Source organism: Nerophis lumbriciformis, linkage group LG21 (genome assembly GCF_033978685.3).
Source record: "Nerophis lumbriciformis linkage group LG21, RoL_Nlum_v2.1, whole genome shotgun sequence".
In the NCBI taxonomy this organism is placed as follows: Eukaryota; Metazoa; Chordata; class Actinopteri; order Syngnathiformes; family Syngnathidae; genus Nerophis; species Nerophis lumbriciformis.
This window is the reverse complement of record NC_084568.2, coordinates 9996491-10018223: the sequence shown is the minus strand read 5'-3', so window position 1 is coordinate 10018223 and position 21733 is coordinate 9996491. Positions and strand designations below refer to the sequence as shown.

At 37.4% G+C, this 21733-nt stretch overlaps 1 protein-coding gene across 4 annotated transcripts in view; it reads right to left on the bottom strand.

The window, feature by feature from the left end:
* Nucleotides 1-21733, bottom strand: part of cnot10 (CCR4-NOT transcription complex, subunit 10) — a 61153-nt gene that overhangs the window by 18244 nt on the left and 21176 nt on the right. For 2 of the 4 annotated variants that reach the window (XM_061983448.2, XM_061983450.2), the window contains exons 1-12: nucleotides 16572-16783; nucleotides 14409-14500; nucleotides 9700-9861; nucleotides 9472-9622; nucleotides 9249-9388; nucleotides 7279-7353; nucleotides 7114-7197; nucleotides 3456-3573; nucleotides 3164-3313; nucleotides 815-1017; nucleotides 583-704; nucleotides 233-412 (exon numbers count right to left, since the gene is read on the bottom strand). In XM_061983448.2, coding sequence (XP_061839432.1) covers nucleotides 233-412; nucleotides 583-704; nucleotides 815-1017; nucleotides 3164-3313; nucleotides 3456-3573; nucleotides 7114-7197; nucleotides 7279-7353; nucleotides 9249-9388; nucleotides 9472-9622; nucleotides 9700-9861; nucleotides 14409-14500; nucleotides 16572-16587 — 1493 coding nt within the window. In that variant the 5' untranslated portion in view covers nucleotides 16588-16783. Of the gene's footprint in view, nucleotides 1-232; nucleotides 413-582; nucleotides 705-814; nucleotides 1018-3163; nucleotides 3314-3455; nucleotides 3574-7113; nucleotides 7198-7278; nucleotides 7354-9248; nucleotides 9389-9471; nucleotides 9623-9699; nucleotides 9862-14408; nucleotides 14501-16571; nucleotides 16784-21733 lie in introns of those variants that run through there. The other 2 variants (XM_061983451.2, XM_072915540.1) reach the window with 2 other exon arrangements.

The following is a 21733-nucleotide window of genomic DNA, read 5'->3' as shown; positions in this document are numbered from 1 at the left end:
TATGGATCAACCGACCAAGAGGCAACAAAAACAAAACTGATCAAGTTTGATTGATTGAAGCAGATGGTAACAAGAAACACTGGAGTTTTTGTGGCATAGTAAAATCCGGGAAATTAGTTATGTTACCGGTCTGTCCCTCGTTGGTATCTTACCACTGTATTTTCTAAGATTTCAATACCTATCATTCTTTTTGCGTCACATCTGAATGTGTGTGTTTGTTGTGTGTCCTGACCTGCAGGCGTCACTGTTCTCGCTGCCACTCTCAGTGCTTCCTGACTGACTGGAACTCTTGGAGTTGTTCTCTGTCTTTGCATCTGGCTGTTGGTGTTCCGGCAACAGCAAGAGAGCATTCCTTAAGCAGATGGCTGCAAACTCCATGCTGGCTACCGGGATGGCTGCTGATTGGCCCTCACTGCACCAACATACGGCACAATCAGAAGAGTGGCTCCGAATTACAAACAAGTTCAGTACTCAACAAAGTCATTTAGAAAAACATTGAATCCTCTCTTTAGCTTGTAATGCAGTTGGTTGTCGGACATATTTTGAATTCTGCAATATGATGTAGTGAGGGCAAGGACTCACCTGTAAATAGTGTTCTGCATGGACTGGGATGCCAAAACAATCTTGCGATGGTAACCCTGCCCGACAATTGACTGAACTATACCTTTTTTACATGGCAAACCTTTGTTCTCCTGTTCAGAACCCTGCAAGCAAACAAGCAACAAAACAATACAAACCACATGCCTTTAGGTTCACTCGACAACTAGAGATTCTTAATTTGTTTTATAAAAATGTCAGTGTGTGACTGACTTACCCCCTTATTAGCAGAGATGCAACACTCTGCAAGTCGCAGCCACAGTCGAGGGTTGGAATGGTAAACCTGCACGGCCTCAATCAGACACTCGAAGGCGGCCAGAGGCCTGCCAATGTGCAGCAACTGGATGCCGCAGTTGTAGAGAAGCTCATAGCGTTTGTTGGCTAGGAGAGCACACATGGGGATACCTGTGAATTTTTTGGCTAGAGCGAGAAAGAGAAATAAATGGAATTGAGTTGACATACTGTACAGTTCTGTTGTTGCATTTACAAAGCTAGCATATGAACCAAAAGGGCAGAAAAGTTCTGTACGTTATTTTCCACGACGAGTAAGTTAAACAACTTAACTTGAGCAAACTTTGTACTTGGCATTCTTGGGGACATGCAGGCCATGCAGCACACGTTAGGTGAGGTTAAACATACATTTTGATCCTTTGCAATGGAAGTGAGTTTATCAGTAAATAAAACCACTGGTGTTTTGTATTTATTTATTTTTTGTTTTTCTTTTAGAAGTTGACTCAATCATTGCATTAATCGTCACATCAAATTGTGTGGAAAGCTATTTTCAATTAAACATTTGTTCATTAAATATCATATCAAATGTGTTCGTCAACACATAAGTGGTGAGTGTAAAATAAATCTATCGCTGTGATAGCAGAAACTAAACACTATAATGCGCGTAAATGTATGGCAACCTGTATTGCTATGAATTGTATTTGATCATCACTAACTAGAATAAATAGGGATCTAATGGTATCATAAATATCACGGTATTTCGTTATAAACTACATTTCCCAGAATCCTCTGCGTAGCGCGGGACTGGCAAAGTGGGGACGTTGAACGCTGTAAGCAGGAAGTGAAGTGTGTTCGTACTCATAGATAACATGAATTGTTTTTTTGTACATTAAATGTGTCCATAACTGGTTGAGTTATGTTGCTAACAAACAGACAAACAAGCCCAGGCCAAAACATAACCTCTTTGGTAAGAAAGTCTGCATTCTACAAATCGTTTCGAATGTTTTCAAGGCGACACAGAGCCGCACGGCCAGAAATCACAAAAAAAAGAAGTTCAACGCGGGAAATACAAGTAAACTAAAAAGCTACTATTTTTATACTGCTTGTCCGTCGATGTTGCGGGGGTCTGGAGCCTATTCCAGCTGCACTCGGGCGTAAGGCAGGGCTGGACAAGTTGCACAGAAAATATTTTTGACGCCAGCGAAGCCAAACATCAGTTGGTGAGGTATTTACACTATTCAAAGTTATATTATTAGTTAACTTTTCTGAGAAACAACATTTACCAGACTGATACAAAAAATGACCACTCTAAAGGACACTGTTTCCCATAATGTATAGTTTGAAAGACACTTAACTGTACATTGTTTTACACTTTAAAGACATCAACTGTGAGCTATTCTTTTAAATATTTGCTTGAAACAGTAGATGTTCCTGCACAATTATTTGCACTTAGAAACACTTGTTTGCAGTAGTAAATATGACTAAAACATTTTAGCATTATGTTTGTGTTCAATTATAGTAATTTATAGTAGCATTCCTGACACTTCATTTTACACACTATAACATTTTAACCAAGCTTTTTTTTTTTACCTATACTGCAATAATATCGTTCTGTGGCCCTAATACCGTGATATCGTATCGTGAGATTGTAAACAGTCACACTCACATCCCTAATAATAAACAAACAAAAAACAATAATGAAGTATACGGCAACCTGTATTGTTATAAATTGTATTTGATCATTACTAACAATAATAAACAAACAATAATCATGTTATCAATTGATTATGTGGGTTTAAGTTAGCTGGATATGACACAGACATGTCTTCTGCGCTGAGTTGTTCCTTTGTTTCACGTTTTGTTGTAATTTGGGGTGTCTCGATAGGTTTTGCTTTTTGTAGTTATCAACAAGCTTCTACATCATCTCTTATTTTATTCACAATTATCATCAATAATTCTGAAATTCTAACAGAGGGGCTTGTTAAGATGACCATTGGGTTTGATTTTGAAAATCATTCAATCTGTTTTATGTTTTGTTTCCCTACTGACCTTGATGAGGAAAAATGCACAGTACTGACACTGCAAAATTGTGGTTGTTAGATTTAGGAACCGTTTTGACTTTCATAGCCATGGTTTCAAACTTTTGAACAGCCTGTTTTGAGTTTGTTTTTGCATTTTTGATGCTGGACTGGCAGTCTGGTTGCAATCCACCAGCCCAAACTCTGAATATTAAATATACAGGTCTGAAGGTGTTGTTTGAGGCAAGCAGAATTATGAAGTAAAACCTTAATTATTGTCTGAGAAAAGAGGAGACAATTTTGCTGCTTTGACTAACCTTGCCCATTACCGCCGTCTCCGAGCTGTGCACACGTGTGGTCATTCTCTTGTAAAGCCTTCTTGAAGTAGAAAATGCCGAGGTTATGTTTCCCCATTGCAAAGTGGATGCAGCCAAGATTGTTCCAGAACATACACCGCATGCATTCGCCTAAGAAGGGGACAGGACACAATTCAAAAGCTGTAAGGTCCTGAAGCGTTGAAGCTGCATTGATGCACAGCGACAGTTTCAACTATTTTCAAAGTATTCGCTGATCAGACAAAGACATTAGGAGAGGAAGAACATTTGTCACCTGTCTTGATGGGTCCAGGGTGTTCAGCTATGTTTGAGCTGTTGAGCAGCTTTACTGCTTTCCGGTAGTTTCCTCTCAGATATTCAAAGTTACTCTTGAGGAATAGTGAGGGCGTAGACTGACAGGGAACAGAAGCTTATGTTCATGCAAGTTCAGTTTTCTGTCTTTTTCTAGAATTATTTTGTAAGTTTACACCCATACAAAGACATGAAAAATCCATAATTTATATAATGAGAGGCCAAAAGTATTCTAAGACAAACCACACAGTCCAGTTGCGATCGACTGAATGCACTGAGATCAACAAGAAGGTTGGTGAGAAAGTGAGCACCTTGCTGCTCAAGAAGACACATCAACATTCTGAAGTTCAACAGTTTAAAATCAACACCTGAGTGACTCGCACAAGACTACCAGGAGAACGTGATGTGGTCAAATGACATCAAAATGTAGGGGTTTGGCATCCAGTGAACTGACGTGATGGTTTGCAGAGAAATGTAGAATATAAATCCAACAACATCACGCCTACTGGCAGACACGGCGGTGCACGCGTTCTGTACGGGGAAACTTACAGATCTTGGAATTTGAAAATTATCTGAAATTTCAGGTTGTTAAAAGTGCATTGCAATTTAGATGCGAGTGAACCTGGTGATCACCTAGAACAGGGGTGTCATCTGGTTTTCTTTGAGGGCCACATCGCGGTTATGGCTGACCTTGGAGGGCCGCTTGGAACAGTAGATAATATATGAATATACATATAAAATGATTTGCCTCATGATAGTGTTTCATGTATTTTCATGTACACTGTAAAAAATAAAAAATAAAAAATCTAGATTATGCGGTAAAAACATGGCAGCTCAGTTGCAAGAATTTTATTTTCGGTGGTTTTTACACCATGTTACTGTAAATGGTGTTCACTGTATTTAAAAAAAAAAAAAATCATAAAATCTCATTTTTACAGTGTGCAATTTGATGGATAACTTGCTTTGAAATCATAAGTCGAGCAGATTTTTACTTATTAAAGTTAAAGTTAAAAAGTATCAATGATTGTCACACACACTAGGTGTGATGAAATGTGTCCTCTGCATTTGACCCATCCCCTTGTTCACCCCTTGAGAGGTGAGGGGAGCAGTGGGCAGCAGCGGTGCCGCGCCCGGGAATCATTTTTGGTGATTTAACCCCCAATTCCAACCATTAATGCTGAGTGCCAAGCAGGGAGGTAATGGGTCCCATTTTTATAGTCTTTGGTATAACTCGGCCGGGGTTTGAACTCACAACCTACCGATCTCAGGGCGGACACTCTAACCACTAGGCCACTGAGTAGGTCATATTAATATTTCAACAATAAAATAATGTTTGGAATGTATGATCATATATATTTGTGGCATTACTAGATATTCAAGTTTAAAACATATGCAAGTGCATGAAATATATATTTTTTTGTCAAAATGGAGACATATGGAAAGATAAAGTACTTTATTGACACGTATGATTTCCAGGCTTTTGAGGGCAAAAAAAATTATCTGGCCCTCGGGCCTTGACGTTGACACCTGTGACTTGGAAGAACCGCCTGACGTCTGCGCTTGTATACCAACAACCAGGGATTCCTCTACATGTAATTGATCGTAGTGCGACGCCACGGCAAAATAAAAGCCGCCACAATAAGGGTTTTTTACATTTAAACAAATGAAAGTGATACACTATATGAATGTATATATAGAGACTATTACAGGGTTTCCCCTAGATTGTCAAGATACCTGTGGCAGTGGGGGCGTGGTCACATGACCTCATCGTATATTTGGCATGGTGATCTGATTTTCTTTAATAAGGCTTCAAAAATGTTTACATACATTTAAAAACAAATCTGTTTTATTATTAATTAGTATTAATATATATTTTATATTATATTGTTTTGCTCTATTTTCAATTGTTGGTTCTTATGGTACAATACAATTTGTTGAGAATTGGTCAGTTTTTTTAGCATAAAATTGGCAATAAAAGTTAAAAACAGCGAGCGTCGGACGTTTGACTTCTTCTGGGGGCTACAATACATTATTACTTTAATTGTTTTTCACGTTAAAAAAAAATATTCTAAAGGTGTGGCGGCTCGGATTTTGCCATGGCGGTCTGCCACGTTTAGTTACATTAAGGAGAAACCCTGTATTATATACGTTGTATTGACTATTGAAGCACCGAAATTTCGGCCAACGAAATAATTTCATCACCAGGACAGCACTGCCGGAACAGGATATTGTGATGTAGTCAGCATGTCTGTGACATGGACGGACTTTAATATATCCCCCGCTACAGCAAATTTTTGTCCCGAAGTTGCCAAATTCCCTTACCCGCCTTGTTCTAACATGCCGAGGGCCATTTATTTTGGAGACCTGCTGCAGACATACTGTATGTATACAGGAGTGGCAATTGCGAGGGAAGTTCATCTTCTGCTAATATATATAAAAAGTGGTCAAATATATACTTTTGAGTTTACATTTCATGGACTAAATTTGCCCTACAACGCGTTTAACTTTTGTTCAAAATCAACTACTTTTGCGACAGCTCTCGCAACTTTCTTCTCATTCATTCTCGCAGTGTTTTTTTTTTGATTGATTGAGAAGTTTATTGACATCTTAAAGAATTTAATCCATGTACCGGTAATGCTTTAAAAAGGCAAATGGATGGCACAAAAAGCCAAAAGGCTTGTTTCCATTGTGGTCCATTAAATATTCATCAGATTTGATACATTCAATAATAAAAGATATATAACCTGTAACATGTATATATCAGCTGTCATTGTGCATTAAACAGTGTTGAAGCCGAGCATCCATTGACTTCAATGGGGGAGCATAGAGTGGGTTATTCTACTGTTGCCAAACTAGACAAATATTGCTATGGGTTTTGTCCCGCCCACGGATGCTGAGCGTCTCTGGAAGGCCTTGGCTGGCCTGGACGCTGGGCTTCCGCATGGTGATTGGACGATCTGTCTGAGGCTGAATCCTTTCTTGATTCACAGCAAAATGAGCGAAGCAGCGATCTTGAAATATAAATTACTGCCAGTGCATTTTTCAACTTTCATTTCGGATACTTTACAATCCTGTAAGTGATGTTTTTTTGGTAAAATCTAGCATATGTATATTTTTTATCTATTATTGGAGACTGTATGTCTGTTTGGAGAGTAGCTGAAAATTAGCTTCTTCTACTTGAAAGACCAGCAGACGCCACTGGTATATATCCTGTGTTACATTGTACAATAACCAGCAACATAGAACAAAATTATATAACTTGGAAAACATATATGTTGATAAAAGTTACTAATAACACAAAATTGTTTTTAAATATATGCACAACACTTTATTTAGCCCTTTTAAAGAAAATATGCCATTATGCAAATTATATGACGACGTCATGTGGCCGCGCCCCTAGTCAAGCCCCCATTGCCACAAGTATATTGGCAAGCTGGGGGAAACCCTGATAGCATGAAACTAAATTTAGCATGTAGGTCAAATACTGCAAACAGGAAATGTCTAGATTTGTTTTTTTTTCTCTCTGTTAAAACAAAGCTACCAAAACATTATGGACTTTTCGTGCCTTTGTATAAAATTAGCCTCTGTGCTTGAAAATTGTGAGCTCAAAGTGTACGCTGGAGATACCGAAGGAGACTCACATTTCCTGCCGTGTTCATCACGGACTTGATCTCCCTTTTACATGCCTTGGAGGATTTCATCTGGATGTAGGCCCTCACTTTGTACTGGTAAAGGAATAGCAAACAAATCATGTAGAGTACGGTAGCTATAGCACCAACGGTGAAGTTCCATCTCCTCTAACATACCTGGTGCATCTTTGATTTAGCTGCCTCAATCATGGCTGAGAACTCCGCCTTCTGGTTGCCCCCGTTTCTGTTGTTCTGAAAATAAACAATAGAGTTATTACGTGCTGTGTTTTTGTTTGCACACCCATAACGCTCGATTAGTCAGGGAATTCCTCATTAAGAATCATCTCAGTAGTGTGGATTTGACTTGAATATGCTGTGCACTACTTCCCTGCAATCAGCAGAGGCGCTGTTGATTCAAATTGTTTGGTGTTCAGCTGGTAAGTTGAGCTATGATTCTACTTAAATCAACAATTTAATTCATAAATCAAAACATTGTGAGAAACATTTTCTTTGCCCATAATATTTTAAATACAGTGAAACCCGCATATTTGGAGAATTTTGGTCATGAAATAAATGTTTTTTTTTATTTAATACATTTATTCAATCACTTTATAAATTAAGTAAGTAACATGTATTTGTACAGCACTTTTCGCAGACAAAAAAGGCACAAAGTGCTTCACAACAAAGTTAAAATATTAGATATCACACCTAATATAAAAGACCAATATACAATATAAAAACACAATATAAAATAATATAAAAACACAGCATGAATACACAATATAAAAACAAAGTAAAAGACAACATACAAATCATAGCAGCCCAAGAGTAGCCAATTAAGAGCATGAGCAAATAATTGAGTCTGAGGATGCTTTTGAAGATGTCAACAGAGTCAATGGAGCACAGTGAGGGCGTAAGATTGTTCCAAAGCGTGGGAGCAACAGCCTGGAAAGATTGTTCACCTATGGTCCGAAAACAAGTGCATGGGACCTTCAGCAGATTTTCACCCACAGATCTCAGAGCCCCAGTTGGGGTGTAAGGCTGGATCAGATCATTGAGGTGGTAAGGAGCCTGACCAAGCCAGGCTCTGAAGGCTAGAACCAGAATTTTGAACTTGAACATTAGGACACAGGCAGCTGATGAAGTTATTTTAGAAAAGAGGAAATGTGAGTCCTACTAGTGTGGGTCAGAATTGTAGCTGCAGAGTTTTGCACTAATGGCAGTCAAGATAACTCCTTCTTGTATACATGAAAACAGACTTGTTACAACAGTCTAAACGTGAGGACACCAAAGCATGAATGATAAGCTCCAAATCATTCTGACACAATGACATGTCTTTTCCCCAGTTTCTGAGGCTTTGTTTAGTGGATTGGCCTAAATCATCTAAATGCTGTTTAATCCCTGGAATTGAATCATCAGGGGCAATAACCAGTGTTTCTGTTATCAGTTAGCCATTGTTTTATGTCCACCAAACAATGAAGCAAGGAGTTGAGCTTCTGAATCTCAAATGGAGCAGTAGAGCTGGATATAAATAAAGTTGATTTGATATCATCATCATAATACATACATAATATATTATGTATATATATATATATATATATATATATATACATACATATATATATATATATATATATATATATATATATATTATTATTGTGCTCCATTGACTCTATTATATTACACATTTATTTATATAATTATATATATATATATATATATATATATATATATGTGTGTGTCTGTGTGTATATACATTATATATATATATATATATATATATATATATATATATATATATATATATATATATATACTGTACACACACATGTACAGTGTATATATATATATATATATATATATATATATATATACTGTACACACACATGTACAGTGTATATATATATATATATATATATATATATAGACATGAGTATGTATATATATGTGTATATATATATATATATATATATATATATATATATATATATATATATATATATATATATATATATATATATATAAAAACACACATGTACAGTATGTATATACATATATATGTCAAAAAGTTTGACCACCCCAGATGTAGACATTTTTGAACTGAAATGAATGACAAAAGTATCAACACAGATGTGAGCACTGGTTACCTCTCCTTTGCCGTTCTTGTTGCTTCCTTGTACAGACAATTTATCCAGCACAGCCAACAGGTGCAGAGCCTTCTCTGGCTGGAAGGTGAGCAGGTACAAATCCACCAGCAGAAAATACACGGCTTGGGAAAACTTCTCTTCTAGGGCAAATACGACAATGACTGCATGCCACACTGGATGGTTACGTTTTAAAACCAATCAAAGCATGATATCACAAACATACCAAACGGTTCCAGAAACTGATACAGCTTCTCTCCGATGGAAATGGCTTCAGAGTATTGACGCATATGATAGTGGACAATGGCTTGGTTGTAGTACAAAAAACTATTTTCCACATCATCCAGCCCATCACTGTCTTCTGTTGCGGTGTGAACCTGGATGGAAGTCATAGCGATTGAGAAAAGTGTTGACGTTTCACTCTAAATGAACCACATGAGCCATCAACAGTTACCTGGTTCCTCATCGCCATTAGGCTTTGCTTCAGAGTTCCTGTGGTAGTCTGACCGCTTTTATAAAACTCTACAACAGCTTTATTCAGGGCAATCTTGTAGTCCTCTTTGTTCAGGTCCTGCAAGGCTTCCAGGTGTCGTAGAGCTTCGTTGTACTTACCAGCCTGAGAATATAGTGTTGACATGTTTATTCTCATTACACTAAAAATGAGAGCTGTTCTGTTGCATAAGACGAAGGGTAGAATTTAACTACCTTTTATAGGCCATGTCCACACAAACACGGATACTTAATAAATGCATACTTAGCTTTGCGTTTAGGCCTCTTGTCCACACGTAAACGCATACTTTTGTCCTTAAAAATGCAGACTTTTGCAAACGCTGACAAAGTGTAGAGTTTCAAAACTCTCCACTTAGTGTATGTGTGTAAACGGCACAAACAGAGACTTGTACTCCTCTGATGACGTCACGGTTGTGCGCTGTTATTTCCAAAGCTCAACAAGACTGCCTTTGCTGGCTTTAAAACGCACTACAAGAGGACTTATTGTATGTTTGAACGTAAGCATGTTGCTATTTTCACTCAACATTAACAAAGAAGACACAACAAAATGGGCTTTGCGACACTCCCGACAGCGCTAATGACGGTCAGCTGTTTTGGATACGATCGCTGTCGAACCTCCACCCGTTGGGGCAACTTTGACCAGCAAGACTTTTTGCTCTGTGTCATAAGAAAGGTGCAACATTAGCTTGTGTTTTTAGTCCTTATTTAACGACAAATCATGAAGTTAACTGACGTGTGTTGCTTCCATTTGTGTAGATGGATCCAGGCACGACCGTGCACAAGCGTAAAAAGCGACCAAGCAACTAAAAAAAACATGATGCAAGATCCTCCTTGCTAGTGTGTGCTGATGTTAAAAGACAATAAATACACACTTCATTGCACATGTAATATATCACTATATCGATGATTATATGCTTTATAATTCCAACACAGTTTTGCAGTGGCACACGCAGGTCCGTGCACTTTAGGCACTTAAACATGAACATTTGTTTTTTTTGGCTCCTTGTTAGTGTGTGCTGATTTTAGAAATAATGTACACTTCACTGCTTATTATACATGCTATAAATATATGAGTGTTGGGTTTCAGCAGCACAGGCGTGCATGCGCGCTTTAAACACTGAAAAAAAGATTCATAATGTTCCCAGGACTCTGTGTAAGTGCAGGCTGGTTTTGCAGATAATGTACATGTCATTGTCTGTCTAGTATATCAAAATAAACATCATAATAACAGAGGTGTAATGCCACCAAGTCAACTGTTGCTACTTTTTCCAGGCTTCTGATTGGACAAAATGTGTATGACAGCAGGTGTATGCGTTTGTGTGTAGACAGACAGTTTTGAAACTACACTTGTGTGGACGGGGATCGTTTTAACCTTGGATATGTTTTTTTTTTAAACTCTCCGTTTTTGTGTGGACATGGCCTGAAATTATTTATTTCTTGCCCTTGGTTTTGGTCACATAAAAGTCAGTCTTTTCAGCTGGTGCACTCTAGCTCCAGGCACTGTATCAGTGGTGATTGCTCTGAGACTGCCTGCTAAAATGTAAAATATGTTCAGTTGTGTTTACATTCCATTGACTATATATATGTGCTAGAACACGTTCAACTTTTGTTTATAACCAGCTACTTATCACAGGCCGCCGACACACATTTCTTCTCATTGATTGTGTTAGCATCAGAGTGCATGAAACACACGTGAAGCTCAGTGTCTATTGACTTGAATGGGGGACCATAGAGTGGGTTGTTCCACTGCAGCCAAACTACACAGCCATTGGATGAATACTTTTTTTTGTTTCGCCCTATCGGATGCTCTGCGTCTCTGGGGGTCTATGGGGCAGTGGACTGAGCTCGGCTGACCTGGATATTAGGCTTTCGCATGATGATTGGATGATCGATCTGAGGATGAATAATTTTTGATTTGACAGCATAAGTCAGCGATATTGAAATACAGTATAAACCACCGCCGGAGCATTTTTCAACTTGTTCTGAGTCGATCGTTCCAATCCTTTTAGTGACTTTTCTTTATTAAAAACGACTAGCAACAAATCTTGCATCTTTTTATGATGTTAGTTAAAACTGTACTCCGGTTTAGAGACTCTGACCAGATTTTGACAAAGTCATTTGATAGTCTTACTTAGGAGGAGATTGCAAGAACACTGGTCAAGTTTCTTGAAAAGACACCTGGTATGTATGACAGGGTCACAGATCATTTTCTTAAAAAGGAACAGAGGATACAATTTACGTATAAATAACGCATTTTAGGATGTAGGCCAAAAATGAGCTTCCCCTCCCTCAAAGATGAGCAGCCGCCACTACCTCCTATATGTTGACATTACCCCACTTGGTACAATATCAAGTACCGGTACAAAGACAATCAGATTCCTCTCCCCAGCATCTTTGCGTCTTTTATTTAGCCGTGCAAAACTGGGCTTTTATTTGGTTTTCTTTGTTGCTGCCGAGTACTACCTAGGTTGTCATGTCAGTTAGGTTCTATATTAGCACTGTAGGATGACAATTTTTTTATGATTGTCACACACACACTAGGTGTTGTGAAATTATCCTCTGCCTTCAATTGCATGTAATTATATTGTACAAAGGCCTATAAAAATATACATGTTTATGTTATACACAAATTCTGCTTTGGAATTCACAGGGCTATATCTGGGAGCTCAGGTACTAAATTTGGTGCTATTTATAAGTGTAAAGAGTGCTTGTATGACAATATTGAGTTATTTAATATAGTATGTACTAGGGTTGTCACCAAACTAATACTTTGGTGCAGGGACCAAAATATATTTCAATACTTGGATACTTTTCAAAATAAAGGGGACCACAAAAATATATAATTTTTGGCTTTATTTTAACAAAAAAATCGTATTATACATTAAACATACGTTTCTTATTGCAATCAAATAACTTATGCATGAAATAAGACAACTTGTCTTTTAGTGGTTAGTAAGCAAACAAAGGCTTCAAACTTGTCTGCTGACGTATATAGTAACATTTTGTGTCATTTCTCATTTTAATATTTTTTCAAAATTATTCATCTACTTGTTCATTTACTGTTAATATATGCTTACTTTCTGTTTTAACATGTTCTATCTACACTTATGTTTAAATGTAATAATCACTTATTATTCTGTTGTTTGATACTTTACTTCAGTTTTGGATGATACTACGAATTTTGGTATCAATCCAATACGAAGTAGTTACAGCATCATATATTGGTCGTAATTAAAGTTCTACTATGTCCAGGAACGTATTTCCTGACTTTATAAACAATAAAAAAGTAATAACAGTAATAACAATAACAACAAATATCGACGTTAACATTGTAGTATCGACTGTATGGCTTTTGTACTTGATATCGTTGCAGTCGATGTCTGTGTAGACCCAACCATGGCATTTGTTTACATTCAGGAGTGCAGCTGTTAGCTATTGTATGCTTCTATGGTGTGTATGTTAGCTATTCCTCGTCTTCAGGGATGATACTTGTAAGAAAAGTAACTTTATTTGTCACCATGGAGGCGAGGATTAGTGATTTAGAAGTTGCTAAAACTTAGACAAACAAGTTATCCTTAGTTTTTAGGCCAAAATGCGGCCATTTTCCCTGTTCTATCTCAACAATGTTTCTGCTTGTAAGTACTCCGTGAGTGTGCGTTGCCGAACCTGCGCCTCTGCTCATTTTACCATTATTGTCACGACGTGACGATGGCGCGACGTCATGACCGGGAAAAAAAAAGGACCAGTATTTTTCAGAAGCTGTGTACTGTTTTTAATTGATTAGTATCGTGGTACTTTATTCATACCAGTATACCGCACAACCCAAGAGTGTACATATATCTAAATGTATATATTTGTGTATTGTTGCCATGTAATGTACTAAAATTAAAGGTGGGGAAAAATTAATTTTTAGATACATCGCAATTCGGACATGGACGATTATAAAATCTATTAGTAAAAGTCAATAATTTATATATTTATTGTACATTTAACTGTTTTGCACACATTTTTATTGATTTAATAAATGTGATGGGAATTTAAAAGTTGCAAGCAATAAACGCGTATTTAGTGAAACGAAAAGAAAAGTAAAACTGTATCAATGTACATGAATTAAAAGGTGCATCAATAATCAATTTTTAATTGAAACGTAGCTCCTGAATCATAATTGTAATCAAATCGTGAGGTGGCCAAAGATTCCCACCACTAACCAAAAGTGTTCCAAAAGTGTCCAATAAGACCAGAAAAAGTTGCTAAATGTGTCACTAGCCGCTTTATTTTGCAAAAGATAATCTTGAGGGGTCTCATACCCTGAAAACAAGACCAGGTGCTTATGAGGCGCGGTAGGAAGCAGAGCTACGATGTCATCGACTGTACCGAGTTGTATCGATAAGTTGCCTTCACAGTCTTCCAGTAGGAGGTGTTTGAGCAAGGGGTAACAGGTTGCACTAAACGTAGATGTGGTGTTCCAAATTCGTTTGGAAAATAAATTATGCGAAAACACTGTAGCTAGTCATTTATCTATAAAGCAAAAACAGGCAAAGTTGCAAAGTTGTGATACACAAATAAAAGTAAAGAACAGAGTGGTGCATCAAATGTATTGTGATGAGTGCGTGGAAAAATCAAGTTAATCAAGACAAAAGTGAAAAGATTTACCAAGAACGATTCATATGCGCAGGCAGCCGTTTCTTTGTGTTGGTCGGTCATTCCAGGTGACGACAAGTTGTCATGCTTTGCTTCCATTTGCTCTGATCGGACAGAAGTCACAAAAAGGATTAGTTGTATCTCCTGAGAACACGTCCCGCAAAAGAGGTAAGCGACACTACTAATTTTACAAAAGTACAGTCATTAATGACCATTTTCATTCATTTTCACTTGGACTATTTTTCAAGACCATCGAATAATGCTTTTATCTAAAGGGGAACTGCACTTTTTTTTTATCGTTCACAATCCTTATCAGAGACAAGAAGACAATTTTTTTTTGCATTCTAACATGTAAAAATTGGCTCGTTCTAGGTGGCTAGCAATGCAGCTAAAAGAAGAAATCCATTCTGCCTCTAAATCACTTTAGAAACATCCAAAAAGTGTCAACAATGCTATAATATAATAACAAAGCTGTTTTTATGTGTGTAATGGATCTTAAGGTCTGCAATAAAGATTGATGATGATGATGATGATGATGATGCACAATTGTCTGTTTGGTTCAGATGGCCGCATACCTTTTTTTCCGGTTTATTTGGGTAAGCTCTCCATTTATGTCGGCATACCTTCGCTACTCCAAGTACCACATTTACACCATCAAGTCACGCCGACCTCACTCTCTCGGCTTCCGTCTGCTCCAACGTCTCACTCTTTCTTCATGCTCGCTTCTATAAGCAGCAGTTCATCCTTGGTATATTCAGCTTCAAAAAGATAATGTTGTGAATCCTCATTTGTCCAAAAATAGTCATCTTTGTTGTCCGTTACGAAGTTTGCCATGATTAAAACACACTCGCGTTTTTTTCCCAGAAGTAGGAACACACATTTGTTGCCGGAAGTTGGAAGTGTGTTGCTATGGAAACGAAAATAAATGCACTGAGGGAATAAGTTCCGGTAATGCATAAAATGATCAAAATATGATAAATATTGATCATATTACATATTGTTATAAACGTGTCTGCTACTACATTATATATATATATATATATATATATATATATATACTTGCAATGTGTATATTGTACATATTACATTTTGTTATGTAGGTGTTTGTTACTACATTATATATATTTGGAGTGTGTATATAACACATATTACATAATGTTATGAATGTGTCTGTTCCTACTACATTATATATATACTTGCAGTATGCATACTGTACATATTACATATTGTTAGGAAGGCGCCTGTTACTACATTATATATATATACTTGCAGTAACACTTTGGAGGGCTTTGAAGGCATTTTTTATCATGTTGAAAAACCTAAATTAAAAAAAAAAAAAAGACAGGTCTGCTCTCGTTGCTTATAATGATTGCGAACAATTGGCAAAATTAAAAAAAAAAAAAGTGCAGTTCCCCTTTAATTGATCATGATATTCTTATAAAACCAGATAAAGATTTTTAGGCAAATTACACAATTATTTGAAAACAATTTTACATTTAATAAAACAATTTAACAAAATAATAAAACGATTCCCTTTTAAAACACACAATTAAGCAACAATAAAGTCAATAGTACAAAATAACCAAACCAAAGTAAAACAACAGCTATTCCCTTGTTCAAATTAGTTTGCCTACAAAGTTTACCAACGTATTCAGATATTTGTGGAAAGAGACAACTAAAAATATCGATCTGATCACGTTATAGGGATCCGATTCCGATACGACCGCTGATAATATCGATTTTTGGATCGAGCCTGCCACTTGTAATGCGGCGTTGTTATCGACACCGTGTGTTGACGTTAGCATGATTAGCCATAATGAAGACTTAATTAATCTCCAAAGACACTGATTTGAGCTCGGACATAGTTTGTTCATTACAGAGCACTCCACGGAAGATGCCAGACATGATAATAATAATCGACATTTGTGTCGTCTGTTTCAAAATGAAGCACGGGATATTAGCGACATCAGAAATGTAGCAAGCAGCTAACAAGAACACTGCTAAAAAAAAACTCTGAACAATAAATTCATGCGACAAATTAAAGGCACGGTTGGCAACATAATACGAATATTAATTACAGAGTTTAATCCCACTCTTTTAAAAATGACATTCCGTCCCAATGCTAATCGAAGTGTTAGAAGCTAACAGGCTAACTCGAACAAACACTTCACCTACCTGAGTTGTCTGCCATGTTTGACTTGTCTGAGCGCAGTAAGAGATGATTCTATTTTCGGTTAAGATGCCGACTGAGTCGCTTGCCCAAATAATCCAAATAAATGTGAATTATCAGTTCATGTATTCACAGTGTTGGACATAAAACTAGCTCACAGAAAAAAATATGTCGCTTTCACGATCTTCTTCTTTGTGCTTGGCGACAGTTTGCGTGTAATGACAGCGCCCCTGCTGTATTGGAGAGGAAGCTTGCATGTAATGACAGCGCCCCTACTGTATTGGAGTAGTACTAACACAAAGAAGACTTTTCCTCCTTTGTTAGCGCCACCGACAATTTTCGACAGAGGTGTCCAAAGTGTGGCCCGGGGGACTTTTGCAGCCCGCAACTAGTTTATTTAAGGATTCTAAAAATACTATTACAAATAAAAAAAACAATAGATGAAATGTATTTAGAAAAAGTTGCAATGTTAATACTAATAACACAAAGCTTTTTTTTTTTTTTAAACTGCCATTGCTTAAAAAATAATAATGAATAAAAATCAATGTTGTTATGAATTATTGACATATTCAAGACTCCACTTACTTCACATCAAATATTCCACTTTGAAATGTTTTTCTTTGCACTCTAATTGATTTAGATGGGTGCAATTTCGATTTTTTTATGTTTGGACATTTTTCATGATATCCACAATGTTCAAAAAGCAGGTTGGGTTATGTGTGACCATGTGTGTTGACCGTTAGGTTCAATCAATCAATCAATCAATCAATCAATCAATCAATCAATCAATCAATCCATCAATCCATCCATCAATCAATCAATCAATCAATCAATCAAAGTTTATTTATGTAGCCAGAGCCGGCCCAAGGCATAAGCATACTAAGCGCTTGCTTAGGGCCCCGCGGCCACCAGGGGGCCCCCAAAGGAATTAACAAAAAATTCGTATTTTTTATTTTTTGCATGTACGAGTCTGAGTGATGATTTCTAAATGCTCAAAGATATATTATTGTACAAAAACACAATTTTAGGTCAACAGAGTGCTGCTGCTGATCTAGGCTTAGTGATTCTTCCTGCCTCTCTTTAAATGTAAAGCTGCCTCTGCTGCACCTGTGACGTTTGCCGCCTGCTATGGCGTCACATTAGTGCCAAAAATCCGAGCGCATAAAAACTGTTATCGCGCGCTGATTCTCCACTTCGTGCGCGCGCGACACCCTTTTGCGCGCGCGTGGTGCCTTTTTGCGCGCGTGCCGTCTCGGTCTGTGCGCTGGCATGTTTCGTTTTGGCACTTTGGGGGTGGGTATGCTTAGCCGGCCCCTTCTTTCTGATTGGCCAGGCGAAAAATGCTCAGAGATAATCAGAAGTATAGCAGGGCGGGTCATCGTCAATATGTATCAAGATTGTTATAGGCGCAAAGTTTTCACTTCTTCTTGAACATTTGTTTTCTAATTTATGGAATTTCTTTTGATTCAGCCATAAAATTAATGAAATAATCTTTGAATTTTGTTTTTAAAATGTTAAAAATAGCCTTTTAATAATGTATTCTGAAACAGTTTAAAATAATCAGAGAACTGACTAACACTGACCCTACACAACTATGTTGCACAATTAAGTCATTTTTTTAATAGCGAAAGAGGTGATTTCAACAGGTGCAGCATCCTATGTCATATCTACATGTAATAAGATTTGTAACAAGGCAAACTGTTTGTAAATTGGTCGAAAATCGAGCAAGTTATGGTAATTTAATTGGTACATGTACTAATTAAATTACCATAACTTGCTTTGACATCAATGTAATGATTGAGGCTAGCTGTCCGAGGTAAGATGGTTACAACGTTGCTACGCTGGAGAATGATTGGTCTTATGAAAAATGCTAAGAGCCAATCAGAAAGGAGGGGCCGTCTAAGCATACCTGCCCCCAAAGTGCCAAAAAGAAACATGACAGCGCGAGGAGAGATGCCAGGAGTACACAGAGAGCACACAGACCGAGACGGCGCGCGCGCAGAAAGGCACCGCGCGCGCAAAAAGACACCACGCGCGCGCAAAAGGGTGTCGCACGCGCACGAAGTTGAGAATCAGCGCGCGATAACAGTTTTTATGCGCTCTGATTTTTGGCACTAATGTGACGCCATATCTTTCCTCTCAGATTCAGACAGGACTGAGCAGGTGATCAGAGGACCACTGTCTATTAAGGAGAACTTTTCATTCCCCAAACGGCATGATGGCCGAAGTTTTCATTATCATTATACCTACAGACAGCTAGTCAATGGGGAAAAAGTCAAGCGTAGCTGGCTGACTTATTCAAGAAGTAAAGATGCAGTCTATTGCTTTTGCTGCAAATTATTTTCCAAAAAGTCCTTAAAACTGGCAGCCGAGGGACAGCGGGATTGGGTCAACATAGGTGCACTGCTGAAACAGCATGAAAACAGTGAAGATCATTGTAGCAACATGGTGAAATGGAAGGAATTTGCCTTGCGTCTTTCAAAGGGGAAAACTATTGATGAATTTAACTTCAGTAGACTGCGCTCTCTTTGTACAAAGTAAACATTAAATATGAACAATTAACTAAAAATGTAAACTAGTAATTAAAGACTAATAAGTACAAGACTGATGAGACAAGATGACACTTTTACTGTAAATACAAAGCTTTATCACTTGGACTGTTCAACCCCAGGCCACTCTTGTAGCTGAATGTTTTCTACATTTTAAGATTAGGAACCATATGTAGCACTCTGGACATCATTCGTTCATTCATTGGTATTATTTATGTTCTTAACTGGGCCACCCCCATATCTTTATAAATGACATGTCATTTGTAAAGACATGCCAGGCTGACAATAGGATAATGTAAACAACACTGCCAGAGCCGCAATGAGTTTATAGTAGGTGTGTGAATGATCAACAATCAATATTATTGGCAGAAATAGAGGGCCCCAAAATCAAATTTTGCTTAGGGCCCCATGGAGGCTTGGGCCGGCACTGTATATAGCCCTTAATCACAAGTGTCTCAAAGGGCTGCACAAGCCACAACGACATCCTCGGCTCAGATCCCACATCAGGACAAGAAAAAACTCAACCCAATGGGGACAGTGAGAAACCTCGGAGGGGACCGCAGATGTGGGGACCCCGCCTGGGCGACCAGTGCAATGGATGTCGAGTGGATCTAGTTAATAGTGTGGGAGCCCAGTCCATAGTGAGGCCAGCAGGGGATCATCTTGAATGTAGACAAGTCAGCAGCGCAGAGACGTCACCAACAGATGCATAAGGAGTGGTCCACCCCGGGTCCAGACTTTGAACAGCTAGCGCTTCATCTGTGGTCACCTGATAACCTCTCCACGCAGGAGAGGGGGAAAGAGCAGAAAAGAAAAGAGACGGCAGATCAACTGGTGTAAAAGGGGGGTCTATTTAAAGGCTGGAGTATACAAATGGGACTTAAATGCTTCTACTGAGGTAGCATCTCTAACTGTTACCGGTAGGTCATTCCAGAGTATTGGAGCCCAAATAGAAAATGGTCTATAGCCCGCATACTTTTTTTGGGCTCAGGGAATCACTAATAAGCCGGAGTTCCTAGAACGCAGATTTCTGACCGGGACATATGGTACAATACAATCAGCAAGATAGGATGGAGTACTTTTTCTAGTATTAGTAGTTTTAGAGTTTAGCATTTTATACGTAAGTAGTAAAACCTTAAAGGCGCATCTTAAGTGCACAGGGAGCCAGGTTTGTTGCATTTTTTTGTAACATGACTAGGGAAGGTTGTTTGGAATGTCTCAAAAAGTAAATATTGTGCTATGGTTTGAAAGTACATTCCAGGGTCATTGATCAGATTTACACGCATTGTCCACAAAATGGCAGCAAACCTGGTGATTAAGAAAAATTTGAAAGCGTGCAACCATGCTCCAATGAACTAATGACGTCTTGCAGGCCAAATTGCAGACGCTGACGGTTGAACACCCTTGTTATATAGGTTGTTAGAACCGTGCAAATTGTGATAAGAATAATAAACAATTCCTCGGGCGGTCATCAAGAAGTGCGAAAAACGTCAAGAGTTTACAAAAGACGACAAGAAAAGTATCTCTCGAATATATCATTCCAGTCCAAGCGAGCAGAGTGGAAGAACACACTAGTTTGCAGTGATTCCTTCGTTAAAAGTTTGTTTAATATACTTTTAACGTTTAGTATTTCCCATTGACGTATTATCTTGAATTTTTTTGTATTTGATCTTTGATCTGTTTTGGATTTCTTAAACACATGTTTGCTACGAGTGTTTCGAAAAGCACCAACTCGACTAGTCTAAATAAAATAAATCAAATGTCAGCAAAACCTCAAAGAGTTAGGTTTTTACCAAAGGCAACAATCATAAAATAATATAGATATAACTATATATCTGTATAACTGCATTATCAGCTATTTGTGCATTGGAGGCATCCCTGATGGGATAAATGTAGATATAAGTATATATCTATATAATATAACTATAGATGTCAACATTGTGTATGTGCTGAAAGATTCATTTATGATTGTTTATGAAAATATAATTATAGATGTCAACATTGTGTATGTGCTGAAAGATTCCTTTATGATTGTTTATCAAAAAATATCTATAGATGTCAACATTGTGTATGTGCTGAAAGATTCATTTATGATTGTTTATCAAAATATAACTATAGATGTCAACATTGTGTATGTGCTGAAAGATTCATTTATGATTGTTGTCTTTACCAAAATATAACTATAGATGTCAACATTGTGTATGTGCTGAAAGATTCATTTATGATTGTTTATCAAAATATAACTATAGATGTCAACATTGTGTATGTGCTGAAAGATTCATTTATGATTGTTTATCAAAATATAACTATAGATGTCAACATTGTGTATGTGCTGAAAGATTCATTTATGATTGTTGTCTTTACCAAAATATAACTATAGATGTCAACATTGTGTATGTGCTGAAAGATTAATTTATGATTGTTTATCAAAATATAACTATAGATGTCAACATTGTGTATGTGCTGAAATATTCATTTATGATTGTTGTCTTTACCAAAATATAACTATAGATGTCAATATTGTGTATGTGCTGAAAGATTCATTTATGATTATTTATCGAAATATAACTACAGATGTCAACATTGTGTATGTGCTGAAAGATTCATTTATGATTGTT